The sequence below is a fragment of the Bufo gargarizans genome, chromosome 6 (genome assembly GCF_014858855.1).
Source record: "Bufo gargarizans isolate SCDJY-AF-19 chromosome 6, ASM1485885v1, whole genome shotgun sequence".
NCBI lineage: Eukaryota > Metazoa > Chordata > Amphibia > Anura > Bufonidae > Bufo > Bufo gargarizans.
In genome coordinates, this window is record NC_058085.1 from 347,234,639 (window position 1) to 347,249,380 (window position 14,742).

At 43.0% G+C, this 14,742-nt stretch overlaps 1 protein-coding gene across 1 annotated transcript in view; it reads left to right on the plus strand.

Moving 5' to 3' along the window:
- The window catches only part of HPSE2 (heparanase 2 (inactive)), a 290,889-nt gene extending 276,697 nt beyond the window's left edge, over positions 1-14,192 (plus strand). The window contains exons 11-12 of the mRNA XM_044298791.1: positions 1,637-1,783; positions 13,310-14,192. Of these exons, the coding sequence (XP_044154726.1) occupies positions 1,637-1,783; positions 13,310-13,475 (313 nt within the window). The 3' untranslated portion in view covers positions 13,476-14,192. The remainder of the gene's footprint in view (positions 1-1,636; positions 1,784-13,309) is intronic.
- The last annotated feature ends 550 nt before the right edge of the window (positions 14,193-14,742 follow it).

The window sequence follows — 14,742 nt, forward strand, 5'->3', positions numbered from 1 at the left end:
GTAATTTATAGGTAAGGGTTATTAGATGACCGACACAAAGTGCAAGTGAAAGTATGATTTTCACAGCTAGGCAGAAGTTAACCCTCTAAGTCAAAGTTACTGGATATTTTTCATAAATGACTACATTGAAAAAATTATTTTAAGCCCAAAATGAGTAAAATGCAATCATAAAATAGGTGTGCATAGCCTTTATTTTTTTCCTCCTTGGCATCTAACAGCCATAACATTTTTACTTTTCCATTTGCACAGCCTTATAAGAGTTTTTTTTTTGCAGGACAAGTTGTATTTTTCATGGCACCATTTAATTCACAGTGCCTTGTGTTGAAAAATGGGGAAACAATTATATGCTAATGCTAAAAATGACATGAAGGCTTATCCTGCGGGTCCTTTCGTCATATTCTGATGCCCATAACTATGTTTTCGTCTACAGAACTGTAAGGGTTTGTTTTTTGGGGGGATGAGCTCTAATTTTTATTGTGTTACATATGGCCTTTTTGATCACTTGTTGCTTTTTTTGGGAGGGTCAAGGTGACAAAAAAAAAGGCGTTTTATTATTTTTTCTCTATTACAGGATTCACCGCACAGCCAAAACATTTCTATATCTTAATAGTTCAGGCTTTTCCAGATATAGTAATACCAATGATGTTTATTGTTTAATTGTTTTTTTTTATATATATATAAAATTAGTATAAGTGGCTCATTTGAATTTTTAATAATTGATTCAAAAAATGTTAACAATTTTTTTAGGTTTTTCACTGTAATTTTTAGGCCCCTTGGGGGATGTGAATATGTCAGCCTCTGATCATTTGTACCATAGTCTGTGGGATTTTTACAGGCTGCCTGTCACACTGTGCCATGAGCACGGCTTTGCAGGCTGCTCACTATGACAAGCCTGGGAGCCTTAACAAGGCTGTCATAGCAACCTAATGGAGTCCCGCAGTTTTGCCACAGGGGCTTCAATCGGAGGGCAGAGGGAGCCCCTCCCTTTATTTAACTGCTCACATGCCGCGATCACTATTGACCTCCGCATTTGAGGAGTTAAATGACCGGACTTGGAGTTATCTGTGGTCTCAGTCATTGTTGCCAGGTGCCGGCTGTATGGAGTGGGATCAGCTGATTACTCTGCTCCATACATCTCTTGCGTCCCTCTGATGTATTATTATGTCAGAGGTCACAAAGGGTTAATATCCTATTCAATCTCGTATTGTAATCAAATTAAATAAATTAAATTTTTTCTATATGTGTCCAGAAGATCAGAGATTTTGCCTTCCTCCTTACAAATGGCTACCCAAGGAGCTCTGCCTGCAATTGGAATCAGAGTTCCTATGGTAAGATGGTAAGCCATGCCCCTGGCCTAAGCCCCACCCCTTCTGCCAGCCAAACGTGAAAGAGAACTGGAGGAAGTTATTCCCTATGTCTCTGCTAAACTTTTACAAGGTTGTTAGTCTGCAGGAATTTCTGCAGGTTCCTGCAACAAATGGTATGGGCAAGTGTATATCCTGCTTCCATCATTCATTTCTAGATTTAGCATTCCTTCAAGATTCCTTTAAATAAAACATTCTCTAATTTGTTTTCCACTTATATGTTGTATCATGAAATAAGTGTTTTTCATTTTTTTTTTGTTTTTTTATCCCAGCCATAATTATGTGCGAGGATCAATCACCTTGTACATCATCAACCTACATCGGTCAAGAAAAAAAATCAAGCTGGCCGGAACATTGAGGGATAAGATTGTCCATCAGTATCTTCTACAACCTTATGGAACAGAGGGAATCCAGTCAAAGTAAGTAGAATGACAATGAGAGGTCATAGCCAAAACCAATCTGCCCCCCAACCTTCAAGTCGTGTGCCTGAGGCAGGTACCTGATTTACAGCATCTCCCCTTATCTTTCCATGATGTGGACATCTTGTGTCTCTGGAGATAACTGTCTACCTCCTTACTTTTCTGTGGTCGGATTGAAGTTCCTCCATGTTCACCTCTGCTAGTCAACCATATGGAACTTCTCCATTCTTTAAAGGGATTTTTTGACCAATATTTCAATGTTATAAATGCTCAAAGTAGCATAATAATGTAAAAGCGGTTGTATTAACCAATGTTCCCCAGTTCTCCGCCTATCTCTGCTTCCACAGAAGGCGGTTCACTGCCGTGGATGGTGATTGGCTGTGTAGGTATTTCCTGTGTGTTGTGTGGAATCAATGGGGACCTGGGAGGCATTGAAATGGGAGTGCTGAAGGTTCGGTGGAGGTATGACTATTTTAGTTTTTTCTTTTTGCCATTCTGACTCATTTAAAGGGTTAGTGCAAGAATGAGGAAGTGGGGAGTCTTGGCAACCCCTCCCCCTGACTCAAACTTTACCAGACCTGTAAAGGGAAGATTACGTACCCGTTTCCCAACACCTCCTCTCCGCTCCTTCTCCTTCAGATCTGCGATGCTCCGCTGGACTCAATGTCAACATCCGGTTAGACATCGACGCAGCCAATCACTGGCTGCGGTGGTGAGCGGCTCCCCTTACGTCATGACAAATGGTTACATGACACAAGGGAATCTGGCCTCCACCACGGCCAGTCATTGGCTGCATCAAGTCAAACCGGATGTTTACAGTGAGGGAGCCCAGCACAGCATCAAAGGCCGGGAGGAGAAGGGGCGGGAAGCCAGCGCCGGGAAGTAGGTACTGTAAGTAACCTTCCCTTTACAGGTCCGGTAACCTGCGGGACGGGAAGTTATGAAAGAATGGGCTGGTTTGGCAAACCCTACCATTCGTCCGGAACTGTAAAGGATAGATGACTTACCTGCTTTCTGGCGCTGGCTCCTCGCTCCTTCTCCTGCAGGCATATGATGCTCCGCTGGGCTCCCTCTATGTCAACATCCGGTTTGGAATTGCTGCAGCCAAACACTGGCCACAGCGGAGACCAGATCCTCTTGTGTCATATGGCCATTTGTCATGAAGTAAGGGGATACGCTCACCACAGCAGCCAGTGATTGGCTGTGTTGATGTCCAACTGGATGTTGACATTGAGGGAACCCAAAAGAGCATCGCAGGCCTAGAGGAGAAGCAGCGGGAAGGAGGTGTCGGGAAGCGGGTAAGTAATCTTCCCTTTACAGGTCCGGATGAATGAGGAGGTTTGCCAAACACCTCCTTCCCCATTCTTGCACAATACCTTTATGGTCTCAGCCATTGTTCTTTTCCTCAACATACCTCTAGAAATTTGGTGGATAATAGATGCTATGACTTACGGCTGTCATGGTGAATAAGAATAGCAAGAGTAACATTAATGTAGGTTAAAGGTGACGGCAGGTGTGAACAATTTGGTTTATCCAGTGAGATAAGTTCCAATGTGTGTTGCCATGACAGATCTCGTGAGCCTTCTCACACTTGACTTGTACGTTACCTATGAATAAACCTGGTGGAGATGAAAAATGCAGACCTCCCAGATCCGAGACTGTGTACTTAAGAGCTTCCTTGGATTTATGGTGCCAGTAAACTGGCTGCTTAGTTAAATGTAAACAAGGCACCGCAGTCTCAGGTCTGTTTTCCAGCCATTCATAGCAGGAGCCCAGAAATGCTGTAATACTGTCTCAGGATAGACTCACGTCATGAAGGCAATTTCACATGGAGCCACGCATTTCACAACATTTTAAAACAATATGAAACAGTCCACACTGCAGTGTTATTAGTTATATTTATTATGTTACATTTAGGGTAAGTTCACACAGAGGATTATGGGCACGGGGAAAACCAGGCTGAATCTGTGCTGAGATCACAGAGCCGCAGTGGGAGCCTGCACGAGGTGTAGCTCCAATCAATGGAGCTAAACCTAGCCCCTTGAATACCGGAGGTTTTTTAGTTTTTGCGTTTTCATTTTTCTTAGGGCAGCGGCGATGCCCATGATGTTTATTTTTTAATGTTTATGTATTTATTTTTTTTATTCTAGGGTGATTTAAATTTAGAATTTTTTTTTTCATATATCCATTTTTTTTTTACTGTAGTTCCATAGAACTACAGTATAAGCTCCATTTGCAGTTATCCTATGCTGACCTGCCACCTGCAGGCCTCCATAGGAACTGCAGCTATGATATGCTGGGTCTCTTCAGAGAGAGTCAGCGCATTAGAACTAAGGATCAGCTTTCCGAGTTGCCACATGGGGGAGCTGATCCTAACCTGGTGGCACGCTATTTTTACCATTTAGGTGACGTGGTCACGCTTGACCACGGCTTCTAAAGGGTTAAATGCCTGCAATCTCCATTATTGCCGGTCGCAGACATTAGCTGCGGGCCTCTGCTGTTTGAAAAACAGGGCCTGGCAGCGAAGACGTCCTCACTCCTGGCCCTAAAGTCTCCCAATTACTCAATCGCTTTACTGTTCAGTGCAGAATCCATCTGCCGGTGAGCTTCGGTACTATGCCGCACCTGCGCCGAACAGTGAAGCGTGCATCTGGCATGTAAGATGGTTTTTATAGCGAGCTACATGGTGACAGATTCCCTTTAAATGTTTGATAGGTGCAAGTCCCATCTCTGTGACCCAAACCTATCTCAAGAATGGGGCCCCATTGCTCACCGTCTGGAGTGTAGAGGAGACGGTGCATGCCTGTCTCACTCCATTCATTGCTATGTCACTGCTAAGTGTGTTTGGCTGTCAATGGAGAGATGTGTGGTCTTCTCTTCAGTCCTGGCGGCCCTTTTCTTGAGATGGGAGCAGGTCCCAGTGGTGGTCCCAGTGGTGGGACCCACAACTATCAGACATTTATGGCATTTTCTGTGGATAGGCCATACATGTCTAAATAAGACAACCATTTAAATTGTATACTTGGGTAAAACTTGCATAAAGGACATGTACTAAAACTTTAACAAACACAATGGTGTTACCAAAGAAACGTATTAGATTATAATTGTTATTTTGCAAATGAATTTATACAACATGGGCAGCCCCACTTATTACATAGGTGCTTTATTGCATTTTGTGTAGGTAGTTTGATTACTTTTAGAATATTTTTATCATTTACATATATAATGCATTTACATAATAGATTGAACAGAATTGTCAATACATTACATTACTATCCTAAAATCACCAGGCATACTTTGCTGCCTCACAGTCTACAAGTACTATTTTTCTTCTGATTTGCCTTCTGAGAAGTGTTGTCTTTAAATCAGCGACTTCGCAGGAATCTGATATAAGGAAGACAAATTGCACCCTACATTATAGCTGCGCTAAGTTGTTAGGGCTGTGTTTGTTTCACGTTTCTAACAGCAATCAGCAGAATTGTGAATACAGCTCTGGAATATAATATAGGTGTGAAGTAATGTAATGTACTATATGTACAAAGTTACTCCACCATCAGTATAGTGAGTGCAGCTCTGGAGTATAATACAGGATATAGCTCAGGATCAGCACAGGATAAGTAATGTAATGTATGTACACAGTGACTGCACCAGAAGAATAGTGAGCGCAGCTCTGGAGTATAATACAGGATATAACTTAGGATCAGTACAGGATAAGGCCTCTTTCACACTTGCGTTGTCCGGATCCGGCGTGTACTCCACTTGCCGGAATTACACGCCGGATCCGGAAAAACGCAAGTGTACTGAAAGCATTTGAAGACGGATCCGTCTTCAAAATGCTTTCAGTGTTACTATGGCAGCCAGGACGCTATTAAAGTCCTGGTTGCCATAGTAGGAGCGGGGAGCGGGGGAGCGGTATAATTACAGTCCGCGCGGCTCCCAGGGCGCTCCAGAATGACGTCAGAGTGCCCCATGCGCATGGATGACGTGCCATGCGATCACGTCATCCATGCGCGTGGGGCGCCCTGACGTCACTCTGGAGCGCCCCGGGAGTCGCACGGACGGTAAGTATGCTGCTCCCCCGCTCCACTTTACCATGGCTGCCAGGACTTTAGCGTCCCGGCAGCCATGGTAACCACTCAATGCGCCGAAACGACGTTTAGCTTAAGGCCGGATCCGGATCAATGCCTTTCAATGGGCATTCATTCCGGATCCGGCCTTGCGGCAAGTCTTCAGTTTTTTTGGCCGGAGCAAAAAGCGCAGCATGCTGCGGTATTTTCTCCGGCCAAAAAACGTTCCGTTCCGGAACTGAAGACATCCTGATGCATCCTGAACGGATTTCACTCCATTCAGAATGCACGGGGATAATCCTGATCAGGATTCTTCCGGCATAGAGCCCCGACGACGGAACTCTATGCCGGAAGACAAGAACGCAGGTGTGAGAGCCCTAAGTAATGTAATGTATGTACACAGTTACTCCACCATCAGTATAGTGAGTGCAGCTCTGGAGTATAATACAGGATGTAACTCAGGATCAGTACAGGATAAGTAATGTAATGTATGTACACAGTGACTGCACCAGCAGAATAGTGAGTGCAGCTCTGGAGTATAATACAGGATGTAACTCAGGATCAGTACAGGATAGGTAATGTAATGTATGTACAAAGTTACTCCACCATCAGTATAGTGAGTGCAGCTCTGGAGTATAATACAGGATGTAACTCAGGATCAGTACAGGATAAGTAATGTATGTACACAGTGACTGCACCAGCAGAATAGTGAGTGCAGCTCTGGAGTGGAATACAGGCTGTGACTCAGGATTAGTACAGGATAAGTAATGTATGTACACAGTGACTACACCAGAGAAATAGTGAGTGCAGCTCTGCAGTATAATACAGGATGTAACTTAGGATCATTACAGGATAAGTAATGTAATGTATGTACAAAGTTACTCCACCAGCAGAATAGTGAGTGCAGCTCTGGAGTAAAATACAGGATGTAGCTCAGGATCAGTACAGGATAAGTAATGTACGTACACAGTGACTGCACCAGCAGAATAGTGAGTACAGCTCTGGAGAATAATACAGGCTGTGACTCAGGATTAGTATGGTAATATAATTACTCAAATCTTTATGCAAATTAATTCAATATATACAAACTGTAATATAGTGTTTTAAGGTGGACACAATTGTTACAGGGGTTGGCCACTTTCTGGATTCTTCTGACCAATGAGTATGGAAGATGACTATATGGCACCTACTAATATATCCTTTGTTGATATTCTGTACCATGTTCTATATTTCATAAGGTATGCTCCCTTCTTTGCCAAGTCTTATGTGCTGTCCACACAGAGGTCCTGACCATAAAATGCCGCTGATGGAAGAGAGATATCATTCATTCTGCGCCATTCAAATACACTGCTGCATCGGCCATCTGCACGTGTGTGTAAATGGAGGAGTCTGGTCACATGACCCTCCGTCAGCAGCCATTTTAGGGACAGGATCTGTATGCGGACAGCACAGAAGATATGCCTAGCAAGGGGGCATGGCTTATGAGAACGGCACAGAACATCAATAAAGGCTATATTAGAGTCATATGGTCATCTTACCTACACACTGGTGAACCATAGCCAGAAAGTAGACATTGCCTTTAAACTTTTTCTTACAGAACACAAGGTGCTTTGAAAAAGTTGTGGAGAAGTCCAAGTCCCAGAATAGGTGAATCATGACTCCTGGCAATGTCCGCCCTGCCGTCCCCTCCTTCCCATGGTGGTGGCTTGGGATTTCCCATAGTCTGTCATTTCACCCTCATTTCCACTACGGTGGCTCCTTAAAATGCAGACAAATAGTCAGATGTTTGTCAATTCTGGCAACACACACAACAAAATGTCACTATATGCCCCATAAAACAACGGCTTGGACTTAGATGAGGGTTGCCATTTCTTTCAGTCCCATTAAAGGCTGTGCATATTTGGCCGATTTCGGGTAGTTTTGCTACTTGCCGCATCTTTAATAAGCTACAAGAGCATTTTAAATACAGACCGTCATTAAATTGTGAAGAATTCTCTCGAAGCCACAGCTTTTACAACGCTAAATTCTACCCACGACCCTCTTAAAAAAGGGGAATAGAGAAGAAAGCAAGAAATATTATGTAGTGTTTAGTGTGTCAGCCCTGGCTTAGATTAATGTCCTGAGATTTAGTACTTCATCCAGACCTCTGGATACAAACCCAAACATTTAACTCTTCTGTAAAGATTGGTAGAAAATTGAGATTCCAAGATTTCCAAACAAATGTTCTTAATCTTAAAGAGGTTTGGACATGTTTGGATTTTGTGTTAAACACTTTTGCCAGCTATGGTAATGTGATCTTTTTATTGTACAAAACAGTTATACACAGGAGAAGTCGGCAGAGACCGCGACCACGTGGAGGCAGCGCAGACAACGCCGCCGGATCCAAAACCATTTGTGATTCCCTCAGACAGGACCATGACCTACAGCTCATCGTCCTACATAGAGAATTACAAATATTTCCACGTGTATGAAAATCAGGAAAACGTATTTTAAAGGGGTTGTCTTACTTCAACAAATGAGAGAGTTAATACAAGGCGCTTACTAATGTATTGTGATTGTCCATATTGCCTCCTTTGCTGGCTGGATTAATTTTTCCATCCATTATACACTTCCTGTTTCCAGGAGTTATGACCATCCTACAATCCGGCAGTGGTGGTCATGCCATAATATCTGGTGGCCGGGAGCGCAGGAGTGCGCATAGGCCAATGCTTTTTCCAATAGCTGCTGCTGAATTGTTGGGTGGTCATAACTCATGGAAATGGGAAGTGTATAATGTGATGGAAAAATGAATCCAGCCAGCAAAGGAGGCAATATGGACAATCACAATACATTAAGTTTGTCTACATGATAAATGCCATTGGCATTGAACTATATAAAGGTCCGATTCACATTGTGTTTGTTTATGACTGGCGTGTACACCGACGCAGCTCATAATGTGTCCTCAGGCCAAAAGAGTGTCCTTTTAGCTTCTATCTTGCTGATATACAGTAAAGAAATAGCGTAGTCTACGGCGTCACTTCATGCCTTTTTGTGTACGGTATACTGATGTACTGTACATCAGTATACCGCACACAAAAAGGCATGAAGTGACGCCGTAGACTACGCTATTTTATCCCGATGTAGTCTACTGAAAAAATATGGCGACAGATAATGTGCAGAATTCATCGCAGGCACCTGTTAAACATATACAGTACAGACCAAAAGTTTGGACACACCTTCTCATTCAAAGAGTTTTCTTTATTTTCAGGACTATGAAAATTGTAAATTCACACTGAAGGCATCAAAACTATGAATTAACACGTGGAATTATATACATAACAAAAAAGTGTGAAACAACTGAAAATATGTCATATTCTAGGTTCTTCAAAGTAGCCACCTTTTGCTTTGATTACTGCTTTGCACACTCTTGGCATTCTCTTGATCAGCTTCAAGAGGTAGTCACCTGAAATGGTTTTCACTTCACAGGTGTGCCCTGTCAGGTTTAATAAGTGGGATTTCTTGCCTTATAAATGGGGTTGGGACCATCAGTTGCCTTGTGGAGAAGTCAGGTGGATACACAGCGGATAGTCCTACTGAATAGACTGCTGGAATTTGTATTATGGCAAGAAAAAAGCAGCTAAGTAAAGAAAAACTAGTGGCCATCATTACTTTAAGAAATGAAGGTCAGTCAGTCCGAAAAATTGGGAAAACTTTGAAAGTGTCCCCAAGTGCAGTCACAAAACCCATCAAGCGCTACAAAGAAACTGGCTCACACCTGAGGTGTGCAAAGCAGTAATCAAAGCAAAAGGTGGCTACTTTGAAGAACCTAGAATATGACATATTTTCAGTTGTTTCACACTTTTTTGTTATGTATATAATTCCACATGTGTTAATCCATAGTTTTTATGCCTTCAGTGTGAATCTACAATTTTCATAGTCATGAAAATAAAGAAAACTCTTTGAATGAGAAGGTGTGTCCAAACTTTTGGTCTGTACTGTATATCAGTATACCGCACACAAAAAGGCATGAAGTGACAACGTAGACTACGCTATTTTATCCCGACGTAGTCTACTGAAAAAATATGGAGACAGATAATGTGCAGAATCCATCGCAGGCACCTGTTAAACATATACATCATGGACTATTCAGTTGTTTTTCATGATGTTTACATTAAACAGATGTAATTTTGGCCTATGGGGATGGATGCCACTGAGGCATCCGTCATAGCCTCCATATAATATACTGGTTGTTTTTTATGGTTAAACATAAAGCAAAAGCTACATATGAATAGACTTTACACTTGTATTTTAGGGGCTAATTTTATTTGTTTAATTCATATTTTAACTAATAAAACACCAAAAAGGGAAATAATTCTGGCTTCCTGCATCTATCACTAGGGGGAGCTCTGGAGCTTCCTGTAGACTGTTAATACATTAAACCTGATAAGAAACGAGTTGAACACTTGCGCCTACAGATTACAGTTGACCACCATGCGTCTCAATTTGGAGACCGTTTACCTTCACTGTCTACATGATTGCAGGTTGCATACATAGTAACGTGCCAGCACTTTCTAGACTATCAAACCTGCAGTGACTGCAGTGGACTGTAAAGTGTTTTGTTTTTTTTTAAACAAAAAAGCAAACTAAAATATTGGGGCTCTTTTCACGCCCTGTCTTTTGTTTTAGGTTCTTGCTAAAAAATAAAAAATAAATCAGTTTAGCTGATACATAGGCTTCTATAGAAAACAGTTGATGCCAAAAATGCATCAGTTTTACCCGTTTTGCATTGCTGACGCTTTTTCTCCTGGATGGGAAGGTGCAGATATCTGCGCTTTTCCAACCTGCAAAAAAAAAATTGAAAAATGATGCAGCTCTTTCAATTGCAGGCAAAAATATAAGGTGAAAGTAATGGGGATCACTGACTGCATAAAATAGCATCCATTTAAAATAAAAAAAAAAATGAAGAAACATTATTGTCCTCCCCTTGTCCAAAAACTCAACCAATCACAGATCACTTGCCTTGTCCCCAGGCAAAAATTGAAAAACCGGATTAGTGTTTTTTTTTTTTTTTTTAAAAAGGACACAGATTGATGCAAACTTTGCATCCGTTTTTGGACATTTCTTCCTCTGCCAGCCCTCCCTCTCTTTCTTGGCATTATCAGTTTACCTATCCCCATCAATCAAGGAGAGGGACGGGCTGCAGAGGAAGCAGGAGGAGCGAGGGTGCACGGAGTGTCTTAACTGCTCAGGATTAAAAGTACTTTTCTCCAGAATGAAGGAACAGGTCATTAAGTGAAAGGTATCATAGTAGCTTGAGCTAGCCCTACAAGGCTTTGTGCATGGTCTGTCAGTGATTTCTGACATCAAGTAGTATTTTATCTTCGCTGTCCATGGCTATTAAAAGAATGTGCCCAGTGTAAGATACTATAAAAAAAAAAAAATAATCCATGTACGGTCACGGGTTGGATTTTTGTGCTGCTCAATTTTTTTTATACATGTACGGTCACGACCATCTCCAAAGTGAAATGGTTTACCGGAGACTGAGAAGTAGGATCACTGACAGCACTTGATAACACCAGGAGATTGGCCATATTAGATATATTAGGTTTTCTTTCAATTACAATAGCTCCCTCTAGTGGTAACACACTGCAACTGCAAATCACTTTATATTCATTTATATTTTCCAGGTGGTATAAAAAGTGGTAATAATATGTAATCATAAAAAATATCCTATATGATGGTTACTATGCCAGTAAACAGCCCTGTAACACGCAAGGAGTGATAGCTTTGTAATATTCGCATGCTACGTCTCTGCTGTGTCTCTTCTGGAGCCTGATCACAATGAAGCCTACGAGGCCCTGGAGCTTACCCCTTGCTAATGGACTATTACTCCTGTAAGGAGTGGTGCGACCCTCCTCGGTTGAGTCAAGACTGTTTTGCTGCTAATTTTATTATGACAGTGTGTTATATCTTTTATTGCCATGCATACATCAGGTACATGTGTGAGCGCTGTGTGGCTTTGGTGGTTTTCTCTCTGCCCTAGCCATGTTGGCTGCGCCCTTTCCAATATGTTGCTTAGGAAGAAAATGAAGTCCTGCAGAGATTTGGGAGGTTCTGTGCAGTCTATGAACTTACAGATTGCTTGAATAGCACTTGAGGCTAGACAGGAGGGAGGGTAGTAGACCGCTGTATGTGAGTACAGAACAGTAGGACCACGGTCAGTTATCATAATGTTGTGATTTCGTGTTAGAGGAGCAGTGCTGGGTGTGAGAAATGCGGAACATGTTTCTCAGGCCCCCTGCACACGAACGTGTGCACCCCGTGGTCGTGCAGCGGCCTGCAAAATGCGAGCTGCAATGCACGAACACGGTCTGTGGGGCAGCCGCAGCGGATCGCGGACCCATTCACTTGCATGGGCCCGCGATCCGGCCGTTCCGCAAAAAGATAGGACATGTTCTATCTTTTTGCGGAACGGAAGTACGGGACGAAACTCCGTAGTGCTTCCGTAGGGTTCCGTTCCGTGCTTCCGTTCCGCACTATTCCGCATCTCCGGATTTGCGGACCCATTCAAGAGAATGGGTCCGCATCCGTGATGCGGAATGCCCACAGGACGGCACCCATGTATTGCGGATCCGCAAATGCGGTCCGCAATACGGCAACGGGAAGCACACGTTCGTGTGCAGGGGGCCTCAGACTGAGGACACCTGTGTGAAACTGGCCAGAAGCTAACGTTAAAAACACCATTTTGCAGTGTTTTTGAGTATTTATCTTGGCTTTTTTTTGTGGCATAATGCTGTTTTAAAGTCTGTAGTGCAGTATAAAACGCACTCGATACAAAGTATTTTTGGTGTTTGTGGGTCTCGGTATGGTGCTTTTTTTCTATAAGACATGAAAAACACCAACAAAAAATGCATATTACAACTGTAAGAAATTAAAAATGTCACCAAAAATTATTGTAAAAAAACCTACATAAAATTGTGTATAAAACTGGCCCAGAAAGCCAAATGCCTGAAAAACAACCCAAGATGTCCTTACGCTGCTATTGAGGAAGGATTGCACTGCTATGGAAATGTGCCATGTTATTGCCGGATGTACTACTACTCCCACTCTGCACTTTCGTAAAGAGAGACTTATTTATTGATAAACACCCAACACCAAGGGCTCCCCAACGACCACCAGGGAGGAGACCCAACTCCTGGGAGTTTCCGAGGGAAGATAGAGCGTGTCCTTTTGTCATTGCATGGCCCTAGGGAGCGATAGTGTGGGGACTGCCACCTTGATCTGTGAGCACCACTACCACCCTGACTACCACTCTCATCCTCTACACACTCCCCAGCAGGTCGCTGGATAAGGAACACAGTGAAAATTGCTAATCTCCTGTCTATCTTTTACTTCTGGATCACCAGCCAGTTCGGGCTATAGGTTATAGACAAGGTTATCTGATGTATCACTGACTCATTCATGATTTTCTCTTCCTCAGGTCAGTCCAGCTGAACGGACAGCGTCTTGTTATGATTGATGACGGAACACTCCCGGATCTAAAGCTCCGCCCACTGCGACCTGGCCGCACCCTTGTCATCCCTCCACTAACCATTGGCTTCTATGTGGTAAAGAATGTAAACGCCGTGGCTTGCAGATATCGATAGTCATAGCTTCTGCTATAAGAAATAGAACAGAGCTGCAACCAAAGACATGTTGATTCACTAAAAGACAAAAAGCGTGAAATTGCAAGACTTCTTCCCTACCAAGCTCCAGGCCACCGAGTGACTGCAGGGCGGATAAGTGCCGCCTGCCAGTTGTAACCCTTGAATATACTGCTGGTGGGGTGGAAACACGAGCTGTAGTTTCTTCAAGCTCATAACCAGGTGGTGTCCCCCATGGGAACCAATGAAAATGTTTTGTTTTTATTTTGTAACCCATATTTGCAGAATCGGATGCTGGACTTCTTTTGGTTCCTACAGGACACATCATATTTCTCACAATTCAAGTGGAAAACCAAGCAGAAGGTTTATAGTTGCTCCAAGATGAAGCGTCTTCCATAGTCCGATCTAAATCACTGATCTTCTAATGTACAGAAAATTTTATAGAAGACAACGTTCACTATTGTATATGTTAGGTTTACTGCGGCATCATACTGTGTAGTTCTGTGCTGCAGCATACAGTACATCACTAGGGTTGGGTTGGAAGGGTCAATCAAACGTAGAGGAAAGTGGGTCGGAATAAGATCAACATGGAGCCCTCAAATGGTCGTGGTTGATGCCAATAAGAGGGTTTGGTGCTTATTCACCCTCCTTTCACTTTGACGTTGTGGCTCTTGTGGTGGCACTTTACAGGTTCCTACAACAAGGATTGGCCTAAACCTGAGCTGTACCGCTTCCTCCTTAGCAGGCTGCGTTCTAGATTCTAGATAGCTGTATTACCTTCCCCCCCTGTGTCTCCAAGATAAGCTTTCTAGTATAGAGGACACAGGTCCAATGGGAACCCAAAGGTTTACTTCAGTAGCTATTTTGGAAGCTGCAATAATGGAGAACCCCTGCAAACACCCACATATTGCAGTAGACCATGTAAGCTTCTGTATCAGGGACGGCATTCTCCTAGGAGGACTTCCAGTAAGTTGGCCATACATGTCAGATAGCTGGCATCCAAGCTGTTCCTCCTTATTTTACTATACAGTGTACAAATGCACGCTTGATTGAAATCCAGCAAGCCTGACCCATCTTTCCCTTGACATCTGCTGTCAGGAGAGAGTTGGGAGCCCCCCCATACACGTTAGACATTCAGTAGGCCCTGCCAAAATGGTTTGGTTGACATTAACCATATGGATATAGCTGCATTTCTATATGCATTAGGGCTCATTCAGACGGCCGTATGCTGTCCGCAAAATTACTGAATGCTATCCGTTTTTTTGCGGAT